The following is a 20,867-nucleotide window of genomic DNA, read 5'->3' as shown; positions in this document are numbered from 1 at the left end:
AGTTCTCCTCTCAGCTGTGTTGTGAACACAGAGTTGGCCTGGAAGTCACCTGTAGCCCTTCAGAAAAGCCTTGTTGAGCTGCACAAGTCAGCGCTCACATTTCCCACGATGATCTCGGCGCCTGAACGCATGATCACCGAGGCTGACTTTTTGGATGAGCAGCCCATCTGTAGAGCATCAAGGAAGATGGAAAGTGAAAGTATCAAACACTTAGGGAAGATATAAGACCTTAAGTAGAAGCCCCGAACCTCAGATGAGGTAAACAAGAAAAACAGCCAGATCAAGTTTTTGAAACTTGAATGTGAAAGAATCCGGTTGAATGAAAAACAGCAGACGCCAGGTCAGTTTGAGGGGTTTAATGGATGAACCGATCTGTTTAAATGAAGTGATAACACATACAAAAATACCCTTTTCGATACATTTTAGAAACAAACATCTAGACGATCTTCTGGTAAATGTTTGTGAACAGCAAAGAAAAACTGAGTCCGTGCCGATTTGCAAAAAGACCTACTTCTGCTAGAAATTTAAAAAAGGTCATATGGTACAAATAAGCATATAAATAAAGTGATAAGAAAACCCCAAAGGATGTATGATGATTTTTTGTTTTCTAGTTTTCCAAGATGTGGCCGTGTCTTTGATGTTGGAAGGCATGCTCGGCCGCTGAGGTGAAGCGGTTTCTCCGCCCGCAGACGTCGGGGGAACCTCCACAGGAGGCACCGAGACGAGCGTGAGGGTTCTGCTTCGGTCGTCGCCACCGTCTCACACACACAGATCTGTTCCTGCTTCACAGTTTGTGACGGCTCCCTCTGACACCAGAGGCAGTGTTGGGAGTCGAGCCTTGCCACAGAAAACTGACCATAAAACCATTTTAAATCCACAAACTGATACAGATGTTTCAAACTGGGCTGACAAATCGTAACATCGCGAATGTTGGTCGCCCCTTGAAGTTTCAACCCGCTTGAACAGCATGTTCTGGGCTGTAACATCAAAGGAGCGAATCAATGGCGAAAAAAGAATTACATTTTTAAGCTTTTTTTTTAATACTTTTTAGATAAAACTACAATAGAAGGATCAAAAGAATTAACAGTGATCTTTTTTTTTAAAGACGAAACAAAACTATGTACATCCACATTTACTGTACAGGTCTGTGTCGAGGAAGAAAGAAAACTGGCGAGTGAGTGTAGCAGGACAATAAAGAATCTGGGCTCTTTTTAAAACTCTAAATGAAAGAGAACGACGTTCAGTCTGTCTTGTGTGTTTCGCAACACTGAGAAAGAAGTAGAAAACAAACGGCTGCTGCTGCTGCTGCTTAGTTCCGGGGTCTCCGTGACGCTCGTGTTGGCGCTGCCCGGACGACCGGGGCCTGCGCGGGCGACTCGACTGAAACGGCTCGTTTTCTAACAAACCTGCTGGAGGTGTCCAGCCCGCTGCGTCACATTGACCCACCTCAACACCAGGATTACAACTTCTCTCAGGACGCCGGGGCGTCGCCTCAGTATGTTTCGGGGTCCAGTCCTGGGCCGGGGGCTCAAGCTATGTGAATTCTGGCCTTTTCCGTCTCCTTTAGCCGCTTGGCCTGCTCCTCCACAGGGGGCGACAGAGATCTCTTCGTGGCTGCGCCGTTCAAAGGGTCGGCTCCTCGGCTCACCAGGGTCGGGATGGAGCTACCGACAGGGGGCGCCATGTGTTTGGATGTTATGTGTTCTGCGGATCAAAGGTGAAGACGCGCTAACATCTCTGCTGCACCAAAGGAGAAGCCCAGAGTTTGTCAATGCACTCACTGGAGCCGATGACCGGAATGGACATGCCCTTCTCTTCACTGGCAGGAGGAGCGTCGGTGGTCAGGGTGCCCTCAAACACTGGGGGCTTTGGAGGTGTGACGCTGTAAAGCAAGCACTCAATCAAACCTCAGTTCAACAGCACGGACGACAAGCTTCTCCACTCACTTGTGGCGGTTGAGGGCGAGTTTGATGGAATTCTTCACCACCCTGCAGCTGCTGTTGGCGGGAAGTGGCGAAGGTGCGTCTGGCAGCTCCATGCTGGGAAGTCTCTGCGGTGACAAGGCAGGGCTGAGTTCACCGGAACTTTAGTCACACACACACAGACCAGAGAGTGAAATCTACCTGAGATCTTGAGGTATCAATGGTTGGAATGGGCTTGGCCTTTGATTCCGAGGTGAGAGTCTAACGGTGAAATCAGAGAAGACAGACGTTGTGACTTTGTTGAAACACATCAGATTAGTCAGAGCATCAAGAACCCACACGTACAGAACCGTCTGAGTACGGGTGAGAGTCCGAGCACGGTGGGAACGGCTCCTTAAACGTGGCCTCGTCGCTGGACACCATCTGCAGCAGAAGCACAGTGTTTATTTAAAAACATCCCGGCAGCTACACTCAAGAGCAGCCTGCCACTCGCGTCTTGACTGGCACAGAAACACAGCAACACATTCTCTTGAGCTCCAAAATAAGTCAAACGTCAGCGGGTTTCAAGATTTTAATTAAATTAAATCGGCCAGGAAAAAAAAAGTGCAACAAAGTGTACAGGAAAAGTGCTTCACAGGAAAGTCAGACATTCTATAAAGAAGAAACAGACACTTTAAATCATCTTTAATCATAAAAACGGTGATGAAATAAATAGAACGGAGTCCAAGACTTCTCAGCTCCATAGCACCATCTAGCGGTTACACAGCTTACAATCATGTGCTTGTGGTCAGGTGACAGACGGTGCAGTCACAGTAACTTAGCAGACTCGAATGAACCGTAAAGGTTCCGGCCGTCCAGTGGACGAACATGTTAAAAGTAGCTCAAAGGCTTTGATCTGAGCCATGAACGAGGACACTCGTCCCACCTCTGTGTCGCTCGGCCTGCTGGCCACGGCGTCCTCTTCTGTCAGCGAGGGTTGCCTCTTGACTGGAGTTTCGCTGGAGGACTCCTCCAGGCCGTTGGCCTCGTCTTTCGGGCTGCTGGCCGCGTTGGGCTTTGCGCCGGCACCTAGCGCCATGCTGGCCGCGCTGCTGGCTGGAGGAGAGGCAGGCTTTGGTTTGACTGCTGGTTCTGTGGCGGGAAAAGGAACAGCACGAGAGTTTAACATGAGTCTGACAAGTTCAAGAGATGATGGCGGACAAACTCACTTGAACCGATGACAGGAATGGACATGCCCTGGTCAGCAGCTGGTGGGGGAGTAGTGCTGGACACAGGTGAGCTTTCCACAAACAGCTGCTTGGGTGGACTGACGCTGCAGGACGAGGAAGTGTTAGAGTTCTGTTTGGAGTCAGAGAATGAGTCAAAGATGAAGAGCTCGTACCCATCGTCGGTGTCGGACGCGGGTTTGATCGGCTTGCAGGCTGGGGAACTGAAGGGGGTCCCCGAGTCTGTGTCCCGGGAGCTGTCCAGGTGACTGCTGTCCAGGGAGAGCCTCTTGGAGCTGCCTCCGTTGGAGCTGCGGTTCAACTCTGCGATGCTCTGCAGAGGAGTACGGCAGAGACTCAGAAGCATGAAAGACAGACGGGCCACGTGTGATATGTTGGGAGTACTGACCCGCTTCTTCTTCTGCACCAGCTCAGCAGGAAGATACTGATGGAGCTGCTTCTTCTTGACGTGCGTGGCTTCGATCTTCATCCCGTCCTTCAGCATGTTGATGTTGTTGGCTTGTCTGTACACTGCAGAGACCAGAGCACATGTTCAACAAACACATTTCGATCAGCTTTTTAGAAATAAGTAGAGACACAGCAACCTAGTTGAAAACACGTTAACCAAGAAACCAAGACTCACCTGTGTCAGTGAAGGACTGGATGTCGTATGTCAGGTCAATGTTCACGCTCTCTGCGTTCTCCACTTTCTTGAAGATGATTCCGATGAACCACATGGACACAAAGTCGTTCCTGGAGCCAGAGAAGAAAGGGATTGACCCAATGTTTCCAGACACAATAACAAAAAGGGTTTGTCACCATTCATGGAGTGACACTGAAGGAAAAAAAACAAGACTCACTCATTGCGGTTCTCTTTGGACCCTGGGAAGGACTGGGGGTTGACGTGAGCCAATGTAATGTACTCATTTCTCTCCAGGTTTCCCACCAACACACGGATCTTTGACTCCACCAGACCAATCCTGAGGAATCAGAGGAAAAGTTACCATCATTGCTGATGGTTCCCACCCTGGACCCTGTTTGCAAAAGCTGATTGAAGGAACGCAACATTTGACACTGAGCTATGGTTTCTGCCTCCATGAACCTGTGTATTTAATGTGGGCCATTTCTAGTCTCATAAAGAAAACTTTTAATGCCATCTAGTGGCAAATAAGAGCTACTGCAGCTGCAAAGTCGCAGTTTTGCGCCGCCTCATCTTTATGCGGAGTCATGCAGGTTAATCCAGGTCTAATCTTCATTGTGACTGGTCAAGCAGAGAAGGTGATTCAAGATTAAGAGAATCCTTAATACTGTATTATCCACCATACAGTATGTGAAGTGTTCACGTGACAAAAGTGCACTTGCAAACTACCATTCTTTCCTAAACATGCAATAAAGGACCATTTTATCTCCCCATCACTCACCACTCCAGATGGTTTTCTTCTGTCGAAGCACTGGCCGTCAGAACGATGTAATGTCTGCAATACAAAAAGCAAGTCACCAGTCACACACTGAGCCAAGACACCCAAAGAAGCATGTTCTAGGAAGGAGCTGCTGTTTATTGCAGGCTGAATTATCACAACCAAACTTCTCATTTCTGACTCAGTCAACGCAATTGAATACAATGCATGATATGGAGAGATAAATGAATTCCTCTTATTGGAGACCCATTCTTTAACGGTTTACAGCTGAAGTCATGCACTTATAGAATTAACTTTGTTATAAACCAACCACTCTCTCACGCTGACCCTTACCCACTCTCTCCTTAAAATAACATTGTCATTTCAGACCAAAATATCGTGCTTTACACAACACTATGCCGCATCTGGTGCACTTTCTCCGTGAGAGTTAAAAAAAAACAATGTCTCAGTTCTGAACAGTTCTTCAGCATGCTAGGTAACAGACCTCCCCAAAAGCTCCAAGCAACGAATCGGTCATAGTTAATGAATGCAAGGGATTAAGCTGGCTTTTATTGATTTACTCCCGCAAATCAGCGTCATCTATTATCTTTATTTCCAAAATTCAGCAACAACCTGGCAACATCAGCAATATCCTGGCAAAATAACAACGGATGCTGTCTAATTCGTTGAACATGTGGCTCGAGAGCGCAAAAATCAGGAGTCAAATTGTGACAAGTTCCTTTTGATAAACTTAACTGTCCACATACTGAAAATAAAAGCATATTAATTTCCTGATATTCTTGTATGATATTCCACCACTCTTTCTGCCTTATTTACATAGAAAACTTACAAGATTCTGTTGCAATATTACTGAAGAGTCCCAGGTTTTGTATCACAAAACAGTTTTTTTTTATTGTCAGTCGACTGGAAATTTCCCACTTACTTGTATTTTTGGAAAAAGTGTGGAGGTTCAAACAGTTTGGGCCATTCTGCTTTCCCCTGCAGGATCTCATCAGTGACACTGAGACCTGATCACGACAAAGAATAGATCCCATCAGTTGACTAAAGTAGATGTTGAGCTAAATCTAAGTCCAAAGTTTGACCTCAGACTTCAAGAAAAACATTTCAACATCAACAACACTTGCAGATCCTACTAAAATACAACAGCTGTATGGTACCATATTTGAACTCCTCGCTCATGATGGTGCGTGTTGAAGTGGAGACGTTGTAGGTGGAGTTCTGCTGGGGGTAGGCGGGAGTGATGATCGGCATCAGGTGGAATCTGTCGGCCATGTTCACCTAACAGGAGACGCACACGCATTTTACCACCTGGATCACGACATGGAGAGAACTTTCCCATTGCCAGACTTTACTCACTCTGGGGTCCCATACAGGCAAGTTTAGGTTACTGTCCTCCGGCTGTTTCAATAGCACCGGATTCGGCCACTCCCTGGACAAGCAAGTTCCCATCAACATTCAAAATTCAGACCATTTAGATAAACGAAAAGCATCAAATAGGCAAAATATTTGCCATTAAAAAAATCCAGAGTAGTTAAAAAAAGGATATTTAACAGGATATTTTGAAAAATGAATAAAAATAAATAATTTTACATCTGCAATACATAGTTAACCTCAAACAAAAAAGAAGCCCTCTTCAATACAATTAAATGAAAAAGCACAATACAAAAAAATAAACTAAATATGCTCAACAAAAGAGCAAAAATGGCTGATTCCAAATATAACGCATAAAGACAACAAAGAAATACAATTTTAAACATACATAAAATATTATTAGGACATGATACTAAAAAAAAAAGAGCAAATCTCACCATTTGGAGAAAACCAAAAAGAATTTATGGACCAGCGTGGCAGCTACAGCGTTGGGGTACAGCTGACAGGTCCGGGCCACCAGCATGGCCCATGAAACACCACCCAGAAAACCCAACATGTTGGAGTAGATCCCACGACCTGTTGTATATTAGAGAAATGAACAATCAATACTTGTAGGGCGTTACTGAAGCAAATGCACAACCTATGATTACCAAGGTAATGAGCAGGAGCACTTACGTTTTGCCCAAAGTTTGATAGCTCTAAGTGTTAATCTGAAATTCTCCTTGTTTGGCACCAGGTATAAAATTTCATCAGTTACTCGACAGCCTGGAAAGAAAGAACCCAAATGCCCATTTGGATCATATACATGTAATATTCAGGAGGTGATAGAAAATCAAAATGTTACCATTGAGACTCCGAATGCAGCGGATGTCCAAGTTCCTCAGGATGGAGTCTCCTCTTAGGTCCAGGTTGTCTGGAATGGACTGTAAGGCCAGTCTGGCAAAAAGCAGATCGATCTGAAAGGACACCGTCGATGAGGGACTGTTTGAGTCAGCACTAATCTCTAATGATAAGACGGAATGATGTTAAGAAGAGTAGACAACAAACCTCTATGCCATCAAATTTGAATTTGATCACAGGTACAAAAGCATCCTCAACAGCCTTGGGAAGAAAAAGTAGAGTAATTAACAGCACATTATAACAACGCTTCAGTTGACAAGTCACACTGAAAACAGTAGCGTCATGGTCTCCTGTAAGATATGGCCTGGAGTTTGGGACTAGTGGATCAAGATTCTCTGATGAGCATTATATCAAGACAGTAGATTCCTGTTCAGTAGATTCGTTTTCATGGCTGTACAAACCCTCATAGTTTTGTTCCACAAATAAAAAAAAGATCTTTGCACTAAACACATCACAGTCTAGAACAACATATTGTCCTTCAAAGTGTCGCCGTGACATGCTGAAGATACGTTTGAGTCTGATGGGAGATAAATGAGTGGAATGCCAACAGGCTGGATTAAAATACAACACAGCAAAGGGAGATAAATGATGTGGCGCCATCAACAAACACTTTCACATGAAGCAATGTAATGAAAGCCAGACTCACTCTCAGGTCTTTGATTTCTTCAAGCTGCTTCAGTTTCTCAAAAAAAGACTGGAAAAAGTCGCTTCTCTCAATGTGGCGTGGAGCCACACACAAGGCGTCAATATCGGCTCCTGTAATAAGGAGACTTGGATGAGTTACGGTGTTTTGCTTGTATGCTTTGCCTCAGCTGTGACTCTGTGCGTTTACACTTCCAAACACGCTGAAGTGAAGGAGAGATTAAAGTTGAATGAAGCGGAATCTCTTTTCCAAAAATGGTTTCCAGCTTGCCAGAACATGCCTTTGCATGCATTTAAATATTTTTGCTGGTTGTGAACGACTCCACCTGAAAACTCATTCATCAATAAAAATGCAGCAACAGCAGGGGAAACTGGGTTCAGAACATGTAAAACAGATCATGGCTCAACTGTTCTGCTCAGTGGGTCATAGTTACTGAAACAAAAGTGTCCAGGTTTGGTCACATTTCTGAAGGATTATCAGAAGTATCTCTATCGAGATGCGAACAGAAGCAAATGTTCAAGATATTAACGTTGCAATATCAACAAATCTAATTTCACCTCAAAAGCTTATGCTAGAAGGGACAGTGTGCATTGATATAAACAGAGGTTGACAGTTGAATTAATGGTGAGGGGACAGAATGGTGTTACTGGCACACGTGTCAGCATCTGAAATATTTTGTAACCCCAACTGTGCAATGGATTGCGAGACTGTAAACAAACAGTTGAAGCCGTTTCATTTTGCTTTGATAAGCTTTAAAAAAAAAGTCAACCAGACTTGCCTTTCGTGTGCACTCCAAGACGATAGGAGCCAAATGTAAATATCTTGCCCCCGACACAGCTAATTGCAGATGGTGGGAGATTCTGGAATGAAAAAGGAATGTTACCACTACAGATGTCGGCCTGTATTGAAAAACCGTAACAATTCACACAACAGACCTTCACTTCACTTATTTCTGCGATCCATTCTTTTACAAAATTGTTCAACTTCCCAAGAACAGCAAGTCTGAAAGGAAAGCAGGTTTCCAATGAGCCAACACCAAATCTGACATGAACTCTTTCTCAGATTATCACCACAGTAGGGTGGCTCACCTGTGGTTTAGTTCTTCTTCATCCTCAAACACCCCAAATGGTTTCATAGCATCACAGAGCTTCTTGGTGTATTGGTGGTCTATATCTCGAGGAGGTGCAAGGCTAATAGCAGAGGTGATACCATAGTGTTTTGGAGGCTGTGGCCCGCTAGGCATGGTGCTGCAAATAAGATAAACACAGTTAAGTATCAAGCAACGAATTTCACAGAAAACAAGGCAGTGTTTTAGGACAAGTGAAAACTATTTTCCATCAAATGCTGTTGCACCGTACGCGGGGGCTTTGTCAAGTTTCTCCCCTCCAATTGACTGTCTCTGCCAGTTATATCACTTCCTCCATCTCGAGCCAAAATTCCCACCTGCCCATTGACCAGTCCTGGAGAAAATGCAATCGTACAGGCAGACTTTTTGTTTGTTCACACCGCTTTTTGGTCCCGAGACAGAGTTTGTAACGTGAACACCTCACTTATTTAGATCAGGCTTCTCAGAATGATCACTTGAGGGCCACTGTGTGTTCAGGTTATTATTCCGACCAAACAAATAGCACCATACCGATTATAAACTGATTCACTCTTGAGACTCCTCAGTGGTAAAATTGTGTGCTCTTCATTGGTTGGACTAAAAACCAGCACCCACTGCAGCTCTTCAGTTCATCTGTTTTGGACCACAGATTTGTTAGATGACTACAAGCATTAATGAGAATTAAAACAGTCATTCATCACATAGAAGACTGTCTTTACTGAAACACAATCATCAACAAATATAACAGAATGCAGTTCAAACTGTTTCTTGTACAATGCAGGGAGACCCACAATGACCATGAAGAGCTCTTTTCCAAAACATCATAGAAAACAAAAGCATGTTTCACCGCGTTATTCTGTTCGACACAACCCATTCATTGTGCCGTCAACATTTTTGCACCACTTAGCTTTGGTCCCTTGTTTAAAAGGACTAGAAAGTGTAGTTTTTGACCAATCAGCATCACCACCAACATGGCAGGACACGAAGCGAACTTTTGTATCGCTCGAGGACCAAATGAGACCTGGCACTGTTGTTTCAAGACAGCCACGAACAAGAGCTAACCACGGAATTCCCTTCTCACATGTAATATGGGTACAGTGATGATGCTTTTTATTTCATTGATTTTATTTGACGACAATGTATGACATCGGTTTACGTTTGTAAACACAAACACAACAGAAATCCATTGGACGACATTCTGAAGACTGACTACTACTTTTTTGAAAGCAAGACCAATGAATTTATATTGAATCCTCACCATTGCTGTTTGAGTTGATGTTCACATTGTGCCAATGAACTATCCAATAGGGTAAAGTAGTAATTTATGTATCAAACGGTGTGGATAAGAAATGTCATCATAAATGGATGATGCATTTTGGAAATACCTTGTTGTATGTATTGTAGACGTAAACATTCACATTCTATAGTCATTGCATTGCAGTGTTCAGCCAACTCTTGCGAGTATCGACGGTTCAGTGGTAGATTAATACATACACAGCAGTAAGGTTTGGAGGAAATGCTCATTTAGTGATAGACACACAAAGTTAAAAAGTTACATGATCATGGACCCATAGCCGAGCGGAGGCAGGTCAGCATCACTGCCAAGGATAAAGGTCTGGGCTATAACCAGGTCAGCGCAACACACGTTATTATCGGTCAAACTTCAAAAACACTTTTAAAGCAATTTTAAGGACACATTGCAGATGGCACAACACCAACTTTCTTTCCAAGTGCCATCTCTCTGATATGGCCACTGGGACCGTGAAGCCTGGTGAGCTATGGCACACCAGGCCACACTGGTGCCACTGTGAGAGTAGGGGTTGAATTCAAGATTCAGGATCTACGTCCAAGGTTCCTTGCTAAAAAAGAAAGTTTGACAGGGAGCTGGACATGTGTATCCAATTAGATCTCAACTATTCGAGTCACTTGAAAGTAGCATGTGCAATGCTGATTACAACAACTGATCACACTGCAAAAGCCAATTGAATCATAGTGCAATTTAAAAAGTATTAATAATAATTGATCATACCATCCACATCAGAAAGCCAACGTTTGTAATTTCATTTCCACAGAGTAACATCAGCAACAATGCTGAAAACGTGAATATGACATGAATCATTTGTCTTCAAATTATTAAGAGAAATGTATAGGCTACATATAATTTTATATTTCCGCGTGTTTCAAGTCGCCAGTCACTTCTTTTGCTGCACAACTGACATGTTACAAGGAGTTACTTTGCCGATCAGGCCTGGAAACACTTTGGACAATGCCTTTAATAGTATAACAGACCTCTGACAACACAGGTATTTGCGGACCTGGCGATGGACGCGAAGTCCCCAGGTCGCTTGGTTGACGACTTCAGCGCCAGCCAAAACCAAGCGAGCGAGCGTGGCTACAGCAGGTAACTCCTACACCGCCAGTGTTATTGTTGGGAGCCTCCATTCGCAGAGCCGCAAGAAAGCTCCCACACAAGTTTCGCAAAAGCGTCAACGAGTGTCCAAACATCCACTTAAAGCGTTGTTTTGTAACTTTCCAAACGTCAGCGAAACAAACGAACCGTGCACCAGTGCGTTCAATAAACGGATAGTAGACTTCCGCTGGCGGGGTTCGAGTTTAGCCGAGAGGCTACAAACAGGTTGGTGGCTAACAAACTGGCTAATTTGGGACGTGGACGTTTGACCTAGATAGTGCAATCACAAAACTCCCAACTCCACTATCCACATCCATAGTCTGAGATGTGACGGAAACTCGGTGTTCCGTTACCAATAACTTGTATTATACGTTTGAAATAACAAAGAAAGGAGTCGGAGCTGGAGCAGGCCTCGGTCGGTTGTTGTGACAGATTGCTAACGTTAGCCTTTAGCCTATTCTCCAAGACACTCTCCAGCGCGCGGGAGCGTCTTTTAAAGCAAAAGCAGCGCCTCACGCACCACTTACCTGGACATTTCTTTCATGACACTTGGAAAATGTGCGTGGTCTGCCTTGCTATAAAGTCGTAAAAAACGGTGAAGGTCCGCCAGTGGAAGCCCAGCAGCCTCGACCTGGTTACAACAATGGTCACTCTCCACGGGAGCGCTTCAAACCTCCCCACTGAACCGGAATCACTTCACATTTCCGTTCAAAGTCCTGGGAGACGGTACAGGCGCATGCGACGATCTGGTCCGGATCGAGTACTGGCGATGAGATCAGCCGAAGGCGCGTCTAGTCGGGAGCATTTTAAAGAAAAGTCGACACGCGTTCGTGGGTGCAACACGGTGCTCTCGTCACCGGCAGTTGATCACGTGATCCGCAGGCCTGGCGCCGCCGCAGCTCCGTGGCGCTCTTTTACCTGAAACCACGCGACCCGAGGGACGTTGGGACCCTTCCGACTGCACACAGAACCTTTACCCGGCGCTCATTCATTACTGTCATGGCGGAGCCCTCCCGTTTGGACTCAAGCGCAGATATAAGACAAACTTTCCCTGTTTAAGTCTTTTAAAATGTCAATTTAAAATTAAACTTTGCCCTTTATGTCATCTTTAGTCGCAGAACAAAGATTGCCCGCTTTCATCTTTTATTTTACATATAGAAATCAAAGTGTATATTTTTGTGTATATATATATGTACAAAGTGTATATTATATATATTTATTTATTTTTTTTAAATGTATGGTGAAGCCTTTTGGTCTCAATTGCGACAGGAGAAATAAATAACCTCATATTTATTTCAATTTAAACACATTTCCATTTATATTGCCGTATTTATTTTTATATTATTCCACTGCGCAAGGTTATTTGCCATTTGTTTTGTCATGCTGACGTTTAAGCAGATGCACAATGATTTATCAGAATTAATTGCTTACAAATGACTGATCGTTTGGGTTTGTGGCTTAATTTGATTTAATATTAAACCAAAATGAAACGTACAAAACTTTTATTTTTCAGCTGTTACAAAAACCACCACCACCTTGAGGTCAACTGGTCAGTCAGTGCATGATGAGGAGTACAGGCTCTCCTTCACACAGAACTGGATACATATGCCCAGTTATCTGAACACACGATGATTCAAATCATTCCAAAATAACTCACATTGCGAATTGTAACTGATCACACCTTAAACAAAATAGTAATTGTACTGTACGGTATGTTCCGTATTTCTCACAGCCTCTTAATATATAATTGTCCTTTTTTTTATTAATTGAGACAAATAAAGGACATCTAATGTAAATAAATCTACATATACATTTCTGAGCACCTGGTGGTCTTGGTTTTGTCTCAGAATTGACTGCTGTCAAGTTCAATTCCTGAGCAAATAAAACACCTGGATTCTACCTTTGTGCCTATTCATGAATCTTATTTCCGTCAGATGAGGAGAGACAGCTCCCACTGTTCTTGTCAAGGCAGCTCTAACCTCTCAACACCTCGGCTGATCATGGAGGTTATGTATCATGATCATCATCTATTTGTAAACAGAGCGACTCTAACACGGATGTCATTGAAACTTTCGGGGTCGATTGGAGATGCGCTCATGGAAAACGGGTTTTGATTTGTCCTGACACAAACCCAGGTTAAATGGTCTCGATGAGAACACTTCTTAGATACGAGCCCTGAACTGTGATGTTGCGCTCTTGACCACCAGTTATACACGGGAGAGCGTATTGATCGATGGACACCGCCCTCTAGTGTTGACTAACGATATGGCAACAGAGGTGCAACTCCGCGCTTTTAAACTCGTGCACACTGGGTTGGAAACATCACCGACAATCCACCCGGAGATCAAGATCACTCAGGAATTGTCTGCTTGTACTACAGATATAATGTAGTTTTAGATGTTTCTGAGTCGTTTCATCACTGAAATAATCAACTTTAACGCGTCTATTTTGACAAATATGTGCTGTACAAACTCAAGAGCGCTTACATGTGACCCCGGCGTGGGTCGTCAGGTTCGTGCATTTTACTGTGACCCAGTCCGAAATATCCAACTAAACAACAAGACAGTCTAGTGTGTTTGGGGACCGTGTTTACGAGTGCAATGTGGCGCCACTCTGTGCGGCAATAGGAGGAGTGGGAGGGGCTTGTGGGAATAAATAAGATAAATGCCCCGTCAGATATCAATATACATTTGGGCAGAGTTGATGACAGAGTATCTTCTCCCCCACAAGAATTTAAGAACGAAGAATCAATATAAAGCTCCCGGGGGTTTTCTCACGCCGGGAAAAGGGTCACTAGGGATCTCATAGGCCGATAGTCTTCAGTACATAAAGCAAATTCATTCTTATCAATCGACATCGAAGGTGCGGTCCAGTACAATTATTTATTTAAATAAGTTCTTAAATGATAAGTCTCTTATGATATAGGGAGTATTTTAACAGTTAGACACATTTTTGGGGGGGTTATGTGAGGCAAATAGATTCTGCAAAGTCACTTAGCAAACATGAAGTCACTGTTCAAGCAACCTTTCCCCTCGGAGAGACTCCTCCTCCGTCACCTCACATCCACTCAAAACTTTCTGTCGCCAGTCTTATCACAGCTCAGTGGGCAGCAGAGCTGTAAACTGCGGAAATGGCAGACGATCCTCTCCAGGTGAACGTGGACAGTTGGATTGCCAAAAACAAGAATGCATTCCTGCCTCCAGTCTGCAACAAGCTCATGTGAGTCCGTCTTTTACTGAAGCCTAGGACACCGTGTCTTTCAACTGAGTTGTTGAGTTGTCTTTTGCAGGCACTTTCTGCAGCTCAACATCATGTTTGTCGGGGGTCCAAACGTGAGGAAGGATTATCACATTGAGGAAGGAGAGGAGGTAATTTCACGCTGTGGACTAGAACCGCTGCTTTGTTACATGAGCTCACTCTTCTTCACACTAACTAGGTCGGGTCAAACTCCAGCCCTGTGTAGCAATGTTCAGTCACAGAGTTAATGACGCCTGCCCTCTGTCGGTCTGAAGCATCTCGACGGACAGTCGCTTCAACATTTACCGCTCTTGGATTTAGACGTGAACCTGTGTCTCCCTCCTGCAGCTCTTCTACCAGATCAAGGGTGACATGTGTCTGAAGGTGATCGAAAATGGTCGACACAAGGATGTGCACATCAAAGAAGGAGAGGTAACTGGCCGCACAAGTCCCTTTGAAAATACAAAGTGCTGAAGGCCTGTAAAACCTCCAAGTACAGAGGACCTTACCACTGTAACTTGGGATCTACTGTACTTTGCAAGAGACACTTTGTGTGAGGGGATACAAACTTTGATATGTGGTCGATACATTTCAGATGCCTCACTCTTCATGCAATGTTTATGTTTAGATGTTCCTGCTTCCAGCCAGGATCCCCCACTCGCCCCAGAGACAGGCTGACACCGTGGGACTGGTGGTGGAGAGGAGGCGGCTGCTGACTGAAACCGACTGCCTCAGGTGGAACACTTCTCTTTCCTCATGAAACATTGCAGCAGCCGAGCTGTTCTTAACACACTGAAGCACTCGGAAGTCTGTTGCTTGAAAGGGACATGTTGAGTCAAAGGTGGAGGGCACGGGTGGGGGGGAGTTAGCGCCTGGAGAGGACACTCTGGAGAGATGACGTCTTTCTTTTGACCAGCAAACACCACTGTATTCCCCCACTGGGGGAAGTTTCTAGGGCCTTTAACTTCATCTTAACTTCAGATGCTTCCTCAGATAAGACATAGAAGACAGATGGATGGATTGATTGATAGATGAGTATCTAGCAGAAGACCTCACCTCAGGGGCCACAGTGGTTACCTCACTGCCATCAAATACAAGGAAAGGGAGGGGCAGAAAACAGAAACTCCACACTCAAAATCTGGAACTCCTGCACTGACAAAGGTTCCCTGCTGTCTGGAGAGCAAACTGTTACATTAAATTAAATTAAATATTTTTGTTGGGATTAATTAATCGTTATTAACTTGTTAAAGTCCCACCACTATTAAAAACATGACATTCTCCTCCAGGTACTATGTGGACAACACAACCAACATCCTTTTCGAGAGGTGGTTCTACTGCGGGAACCTGGGGACGCAGCTGGTGCCCATCATCAAAGAGTAGGTGACGTTGGCCTCACTGACGTTCCCCTCACACAGACAAGCTCCTCTTGTGATTCAGGTTCATGGCGTCACAGCAGCACAGAACCGGGAAGCCAGATCCGAGTAAGTTTGTGTGTTCCTCACTCATCTGAAGGCTCGATTCAAGCTTTTTGAGGATTCACCTGTGGAGCAGATGAGCCGTTCCGAGAGCCGCCGTTCCAACTGAACACCATGAACGTGATGTCACCGTTTAACTTCAAAGACTGGCTAGAGAAACAGCGGCCGTGTCTCTCCAAAGGAAAAGCCATCGACATGTTTGGAGCTCAGTTTGAGACGGAGGTACGAACGTTTGCTGGAGATCAGTGTTACGGCACGTTGGTTAATGTCGTAAAAAATGTTTTCAAGGTCAAAGTTAAGTTGTTTGTCCTGTTACAGTCCTGTGATACCAACTGTTAGCAAGCATGTACCAAAAAAAAAAAACAGACAAAAAGACTTTCTTTTACAAAGGTGACAGAAAAAGCATATTTCGAAATGTACTTATTAACTTATTATACGAAGGAATAACAATACGATAAAATAAAATAATGAAAATAGTGTCACAGCAAATGAGTAAGAAACACACAAGAGAAAAAAACCCCAAAAAAACAACCTTCACCTGTCTTTATCTTCCTCTTGTCACACCTCCATGTCCACATTCATCATGAACTTCATTGGCCGACCTCCTCTTCTTCCATCTCCAACAGGTGAAACTGTTCGGACCCGGCGAGACAGAACCAACAGTGCACCAGAGTGACGTGTGGATCTGGCAAATGGTTTGATCTCACTGGTCTGCACCGTGGTCTGAACCACCTTCTCAAACATATCTCCTCTTCCCAGGATGGATCATCGACTGTCAGCATGAATGGCCAGAACTTCACTCTCTCTGCTGGAGACAGTCTGCTAATACCAGAGCACAGGGAGTGAGTTGTCTGACAAATGTGAGTCACACTGGTCACAATTTCAACACCTCACTTCCCCGCCTCTAGATATCAGTGGCAAAGAGACGAGGAAGCTGCTGCGCTGTTCGTGGTTCAAGACCCAGAGAGGAAAAGACCCTGACTGCACCATGGCTGGAAATGAAACAAATAAAAGTCAATTATAAAAAATGAGACTTTTCCTTCTAAATGTTCCTTTATAATTCTAAGCTCTTTTTTAGTGAAGCCTTCTAAATCAGATAGTTATTGTCAATTGTCTCCAGGATACCGTCCATTTAAACTGCAATTCCATCTTCATGCTAGGCTTTTAACAAATTTAGCTTCTGTACTTGAACAGCTGGAATGATTAGTTCAAACATCAGATGCGTTTTTCATCACTTCTATTTATTTATTTTTGTTCCTGACATGTATTACATGTAACCTCAAAATGTTTTTTAAACAAGACTTAAATTGTCCTCAATAAAAAGTGAAACTGCCCGTTGTTGTCTCTGAAAAGTCCTGCAGCTCAGCCGTCCAGTCTGATCCTCAGCGTGTTCCTGATCACGTGATGCTCCGCCAAAAATGCTGCCACCGTCCACGGCAGCGCGTACTCCAGAGTCACCAGTCCACCCAGGTTGTACTTAAATTCCGAGTAGTCCCACGGACAGGCCTCCAGCTGCCGGAGCCCCGTCCCCCAGCTGAACTCCCAAAAGTAGATGAAGACCGTGTAGGCCAGCAGTCGTACAGGAAGTAGCTGGCGGCGAAGCAGCAGCCAGCACCGGAGTCTCTCCATGATGTAGATGGCACCAGCGTACATTGGCAGCGCCCACAGGCTGCTGTGACCCACCATCCTCCGGTCTCGGGTGCTGCACCAGTCCCACGCTGCCGTGAAGACCAGCTCACAGAGACACCCGTGGAGAGCGTAGACATACAGTCGGGCCAGGACCGGCAGACTGCTGCTGCTGCACCTGTCCACAGTCACCTCACTGGGTCCTAGCAGAGACACACACACACACCATCCAAGACACATTCAGACCTTCACCCTCATTCAAAGTAGAACTCAGAAACAGTATAGAAACTAGAGTGTAAGAGTGGAGAGTATAATTTCTGAGTAAACCTTAGAAGTTATGAGTAAGTTGGAGTCAGAAGAGAGAATAAAATAGACAAGAATGAACGTTTCACCTGAAGGCAGAACAGACGATTCTACATCTATAATGCACATGAAAGGTCATGACCTTTCCATATGACGCCAACCACAATCCTTTCTCACCCACTTTTTGCAAGAGATTTTAGATAATGTTGGGCATAGCCTTTTATCAACAGTTTATCAGTGACTCTCTGAAGAGACATCAGCTTTTACACGTTCAAAAATCCGCCCACTCTTTTTAGAATCACAGTCTTGACTCATCTGAATGACTTGATCCCGATGTCTAAACCTCCACTTTCAGCAATCTTTCAGCAATGGTCTCTTAAAGTAGTGTCTTCTCAAATATTGGATTTTGTGTGCCAAAACGCTCAGTTTGAAAACTTCCTAGTCAAAGCTATAGGCCTTATATGAGACAGAATTATTTTCATTCACGATCCTTATCAAGTTGAATATTATGAGGGAAAAAGATAATGTATATTTTTTAATATTTCGGGGATCGTTGATGCGGTCAAAGTTCCTACTAGTTCAGTTGATGTGGTCAGGAATAGTTAGTTTTATAAATAGTAGTTTTTTTTATGTCTTGCAACGGGACATGGAAAATAATCGTATTTTTATGAGGCGAATAGCTTTATTTAAATTCATATTTGATATATTCATACGACTGGCTGCTCTCTCTTCTTCCTAGCGCTACACTCCTTCCTCTCTGGATTACTCGGCTAATCTCCTTTGCCAATTAAAGACTTGGAAAAAGCCTCCGCAGACTAACTATCGCTCATTCTACAGCGTAAAATAAGAGATAATTTAAACAAGTGGGCATCAGACTCACAGCCCTGTCAGCACTGATCGCTCTTGGAATATCCCATGATATAACCCCGGCTTCATGAGGAGTTGTCAGTTTACCTTTGTCATGGTCATCCTGTCTCCGCCGGGTTGGGATTGTCCCCGCGTCCATCCTGAAGCAGCATGTGGATCACTGTGTCTTTCTAATCCCTCTGCTTCCCAACACACCCGCGTGTGTGTCTCAAGCTAAACATTAAGCTGCTCCAGGCTCCGACTGCGATGTCTCTGTCACAGATTGAGGTTCATGGACCCTCCTGATATTATGTTTGAGTGTGTGGGGACGATAACAATATTGATTCCACAGGTGTGTGTGTGAATAGTCCCTTTCAAGCAGGTATTGACGTTGGTTAACAGTGTGTCCGTGTGCTTGTCTTCCAGGAAGCTGATTATCAATTAATAAAAAATAACTCACACTAATGTGAGAGGCCAGCTCTGAAATGAGGTCCGGCGAACTTTTCATTGGTCACCATTTCAGGAATACTTCCCCAGCTTCATTGACATTATTGTTGTGATTGTCTTTGAGCAGATGCCAGTTGGAGGATCGGCGCTCTGTTTGTTTGGTGTGTACTCCAATAAAGCCGTCAGATGAATGGTGGACCTCCAGATCAGAGTCCAGTGTTTCAAGCAAATACACTGCCCGGGAGAGGGGTTTAAAATTAACAGCGCACTTTCACTACCCCAAAGTTCACACACACCATACAGGACATACACATAATTATTTGTTTGTGAAAATACTACTCTGTTTTCCCAATAATTCTTTTAATTGTGAACAGAACAGAAAAGACAAACAATATTTTTTCAGAAAACGGTTTATTATTATTATTATTATTTATTATTATTATTAGAGCAGATGCACATACATTGATTCATATTAATGTGAATGAATTAAGAAAGGTTAATGAACACGTACCACAAACAATGAAAGACAGAAATGAAGATGCAATTTAAATGCGCAGTGATACACATGACAGACACAAGTTCATGTTGCATTTCACTCGTTATTTTCATCGGTCAATAAGAATATACAAAAGATCTGACATAGTTAAGTAGAGAGTAGAATTATTATTGTAGTATAGACACACAAATCCAAATGATAAAATTAAATTATTTCATCCTTTACTTTACGTGTAAAGTGGCTGAAACTGTTTTCGCCGCAGCGTAGACATTATTTTTTTTTTCCAAATATGAGCGATGGCGCCCGAATTGTCTGACATGAAAACGAACTACAAACTCCATGTGAAATACCCGACTGAGTGATGTCGTCATAAGTATGCGCCTTGCTTAAAGTGACAGTCACCGTAGAACTATAAAAGACTATTAAATTACAATTTAGGACTGTGAAACATTAGTCAAACGTTAACTATCGATGAATTATTTTAGTTGTCGCACTTGGTTTATAACTACAGCAACAACAACTGCACCTACTGTGAAGCCACAGCGCCCGTTAGCTTGGGCTAAATAAACAAAAGTACGATGCTTCGAAATCGTGTTGGCTTCGCCCTTAAACACGACCTGTGTCTTTCAGCGCGATAAAGCGACAGCAAAAGCACTTTAGATGGCGGCCTCAGTTCGAAGACTTTACAACAGTCGACAACTCGGTGCATTGAGTGCCGGAGAATAGTGGTCGTAATATTCCGTTGTGTCGTAACACGAGTGATCGTTGGCGATATTTCACCACATGAATTTGACTTGAAATCCTGCTGAAGTCAGGGTCGCTCTCGGTGTTCAGGGTTATAGACCCAGCTGCAGCCGCTCCACAGTGAGCTCCAGTGGCGCAATCGGTTAGCGCGCGGTACTTATATGTCAGTACACTGTAGAGCAATGCCGAGGTTGTGAGTTCGAGCCTCACCTGGAGCAGTATTTTGAAGTAGTTCATGTACGTTCTTCTTTTCCGTCCATTTCCCCCTTCAGTTCTTCATCAAATGTGCGACAATGACATGCAATAAAACGACCATGTTTGTAATCAGGTCGCGCTTTTTCCGAGATGAGCAGACGACCCATAATTCACGCAGAAAACCAGTATGTAATATTTTATGACTTTATTTTAATTCATTAATGCATTAAAGAAGAAACCGAGTATTGACCGGAGTTTCATCTCATGCATTTGCTGTCTTTAGAAAATAAATATATTTATGACAAAGAATTTACCCCTGTTTTAAAATATATTTCAAATTGACAGGACATTTTATTTCACGTTTGCGCGATAGATCTTCGTAGTAGTTAAATAATTCTGCCAGTAGGGGTCAGGGTTTATCCATACATTTATTTGTCAGCGGCGCTAAACTGTTAGTAATTTCCAGAAAGTATGTCACGAGTTCTGAGAGGGGAAGTATCTGCATGTGGAAGTCATGAGAAGCT

The 20,867-nt window shown here is 43.8% G+C and overlaps 3 protein-coding genes and 1 non-coding gene across 6 annotated transcripts; 2 read left to right on the top strand and 2 right to left on the bottom strand.

Annotated features, from left to right (window-relative positions):
* Positions 1-356: 356 nt before the first annotated feature.
* papolg (poly(A) polymerase gamma) lies at positions 357-11,991 on the bottom strand. Of its 3 annotated transcripts, none has more exons than XM_053875183.1 (24): positions 11,893-11,991; positions 8,548-8,706; positions 8,395-8,461; positions 8,238-8,319; positions 7,463-7,572; positions 6,964-7,017; positions 6,761-6,872; positions 6,592-6,681; positions 6,354-6,492; positions 5,902-5,974; positions 5,703-5,823; positions 5,468-5,552; positions 4,549-4,602; positions 3,988-4,107; positions 3,771-3,880; positions 3,537-3,658; positions 3,304-3,461; positions 3,131-3,234; positions 2,848-3,053; positions 2,268-2,345; positions 2,124-2,183; positions 1,947-2,050; positions 1,782-1,882; positions 357-1,704 (listed from the first exon to the last, which is right to left on the bottom strand). In XM_053875183.1, exons 1-24 carry the CDS (start codon positions 11,973-11,975, stop codon positions 1,529-1,531), a joined length of 2,568 nt encoding a protein of 855 aa, XP_053731158.1. In that variant the 5' UTR covers positions 11,976-11,991; the 3' UTR covers positions 357-1,528. The 3 variants fall into 3 exon arrangements, with proteins under 3 accessions (XP_053731158.1, XP_053731159.1, XP_053731160.1); XM_053875184.1 differs by lacking the exon at positions 11,893-11,991 and adding an exon at positions 11,502-11,885; XM_053875185.1 differs by lacking the exons at positions 357-1,704; positions 1,782-1,882; positions 1,947-2,050; ... (10 more) ...; positions 5,703-5,823; positions 5,902-5,974 and having other exon boundaries at positions 6,350-6,492.
* Positions 11,992-14,055: 2,064 nt separating this feature from the next.
* haao (3-hydroxyanthranilate 3,4-dioxygenase) lies at positions 14,056-16,717 on the top strand. Its single transcript, XM_053875187.1, has 10 exons — positions 14,056-14,193; positions 14,264-14,342; positions 14,560-14,643; positions 14,840-14,946; positions 15,498-15,587; positions 15,649-15,692; positions 15,763-15,908; positions 16,313-16,381; positions 16,446-16,528; positions 16,595-16,717. Exons 1-10 carry the CDS (start codon positions 14,105-14,107, stop codon positions 16,665-16,667), a joined length of 864 nt encoding a protein of 287 aa, XP_053731162.1. The 5' UTR covers positions 14,056-14,104; the 3' UTR covers positions 16,668-16,717.
* A 198-nt stretch (positions 16,718-16,915) lies between these two features.
* On the bottom strand, positions 16,916-18,673 carry LOC128764911 (transmembrane protein 229b-like). The gene is made up of 2 exons (XM_053875188.1): positions 18,570-18,673; positions 16,916-17,515 (listed from the first exon to the last, which is right to left on the bottom strand). The coding sequence occupies exons 1-2, from the start codon at positions 18,619-18,621 to the stop codon at positions 17,049-17,051; spliced, it is 519 nt and encodes a 172-aa protein (XP_053731163.1). The 5' UTR covers positions 18,622-18,673; the 3' UTR covers positions 16,916-17,048.
* Positions 18,674-20,272: 1,599 nt separating this feature from the next.
* Positions 20,273-20,366, top strand: trnai-uau (transfer RNA isoleucine (anticodon UAU)). Its single transcript has 2 exons — positions 20,273-20,310; positions 20,331-20,366. It is a non-coding gene; the product is annotated as a tRNA-Ile (tRNA).
* The last annotated feature ends 501 nt before the right edge of the window (positions 20,367-20,867 follow it).

The sequence above is a fragment of the Synchiropus splendidus genome, chromosome 9, assembly GCF_027744825.2.
Source record: "Synchiropus splendidus isolate RoL2022-P1 chromosome 9, RoL_Sspl_1.0, whole genome shotgun sequence".
Classification (NCBI taxonomy): Eukaryota; Metazoa; Chordata; class Actinopteri; order Syngnathiformes; family Callionymidae; genus Synchiropus; species Synchiropus splendidus.
Note: the sequence above shows the minus strand (reverse complement) of the source record. Positions and strands in the feature narration are given on the sequence as shown.

What these genes read in the sequence shown, in the direction of transcription:
- papolg (XM_053875183.1), bottom strand. Translation starts at nt 11,975, where the DNA reads ATGACAGTAATGAATGAGCGCCGGGTAAAGGTTCTGTGTGCAGTCGGA. An exon ending in CACTTTTTCCAAAAATACAA is followed by an intron (nt 4,603 to 5,467) that starts GTAAGTGGGAAA and finishes TTTGTATTGCAG; the next exon opens with ACATTACATCGTTCTGACGG. An exon ending in CTCGCCCTCAACCGCCACAA is followed by an intron (nt 1,883 to 1,946) that starts GTGAGTGGAGAA and finishes CTTGCTTTACAG; the next exon opens with CGTCACACCTCCAAAGCCCC.
- haao (XM_053875187.1), top strand. Translation starts at nt 14,105, where the DNA reads ATGGCAGACGATCCTCTCCAGGTGAACGTGGACAGTTGGATTGCCAAA. An exon ending in ACATTGAGGAAGGAGAGGAG is followed by an intron (nt 14,343 to 14,559) that starts GTAATTTCACGC and finishes TCCCTCCTGCAG; the next exon opens with CTCTTCTACCAGATCAAGGG. An exon ending in GAGCTCAGTTTGAGACGGAG is followed by an intron (nt 15,909 to 16,312) that starts GTACGAACGTTT and finishes CATCTCCAACAG; the next exon opens with GTGAAACTGTTCGGACCCGG.
- LOC128764911 (XM_053875188.1), bottom strand. Translation starts at nt 18,621, where the DNA reads ATGGACGCGGGGACAATCCCAACCCGGCGGAGACAGGATGACCATGAC. An exon ending in ACAGGATGACCATGACAAAG is followed by an intron (nt 17,516 to 18,569) that starts GTAAACTGACAA and finishes TGTCTCTGCTAG; the next exon opens with GACCCAGTGAGGTGACTGTG.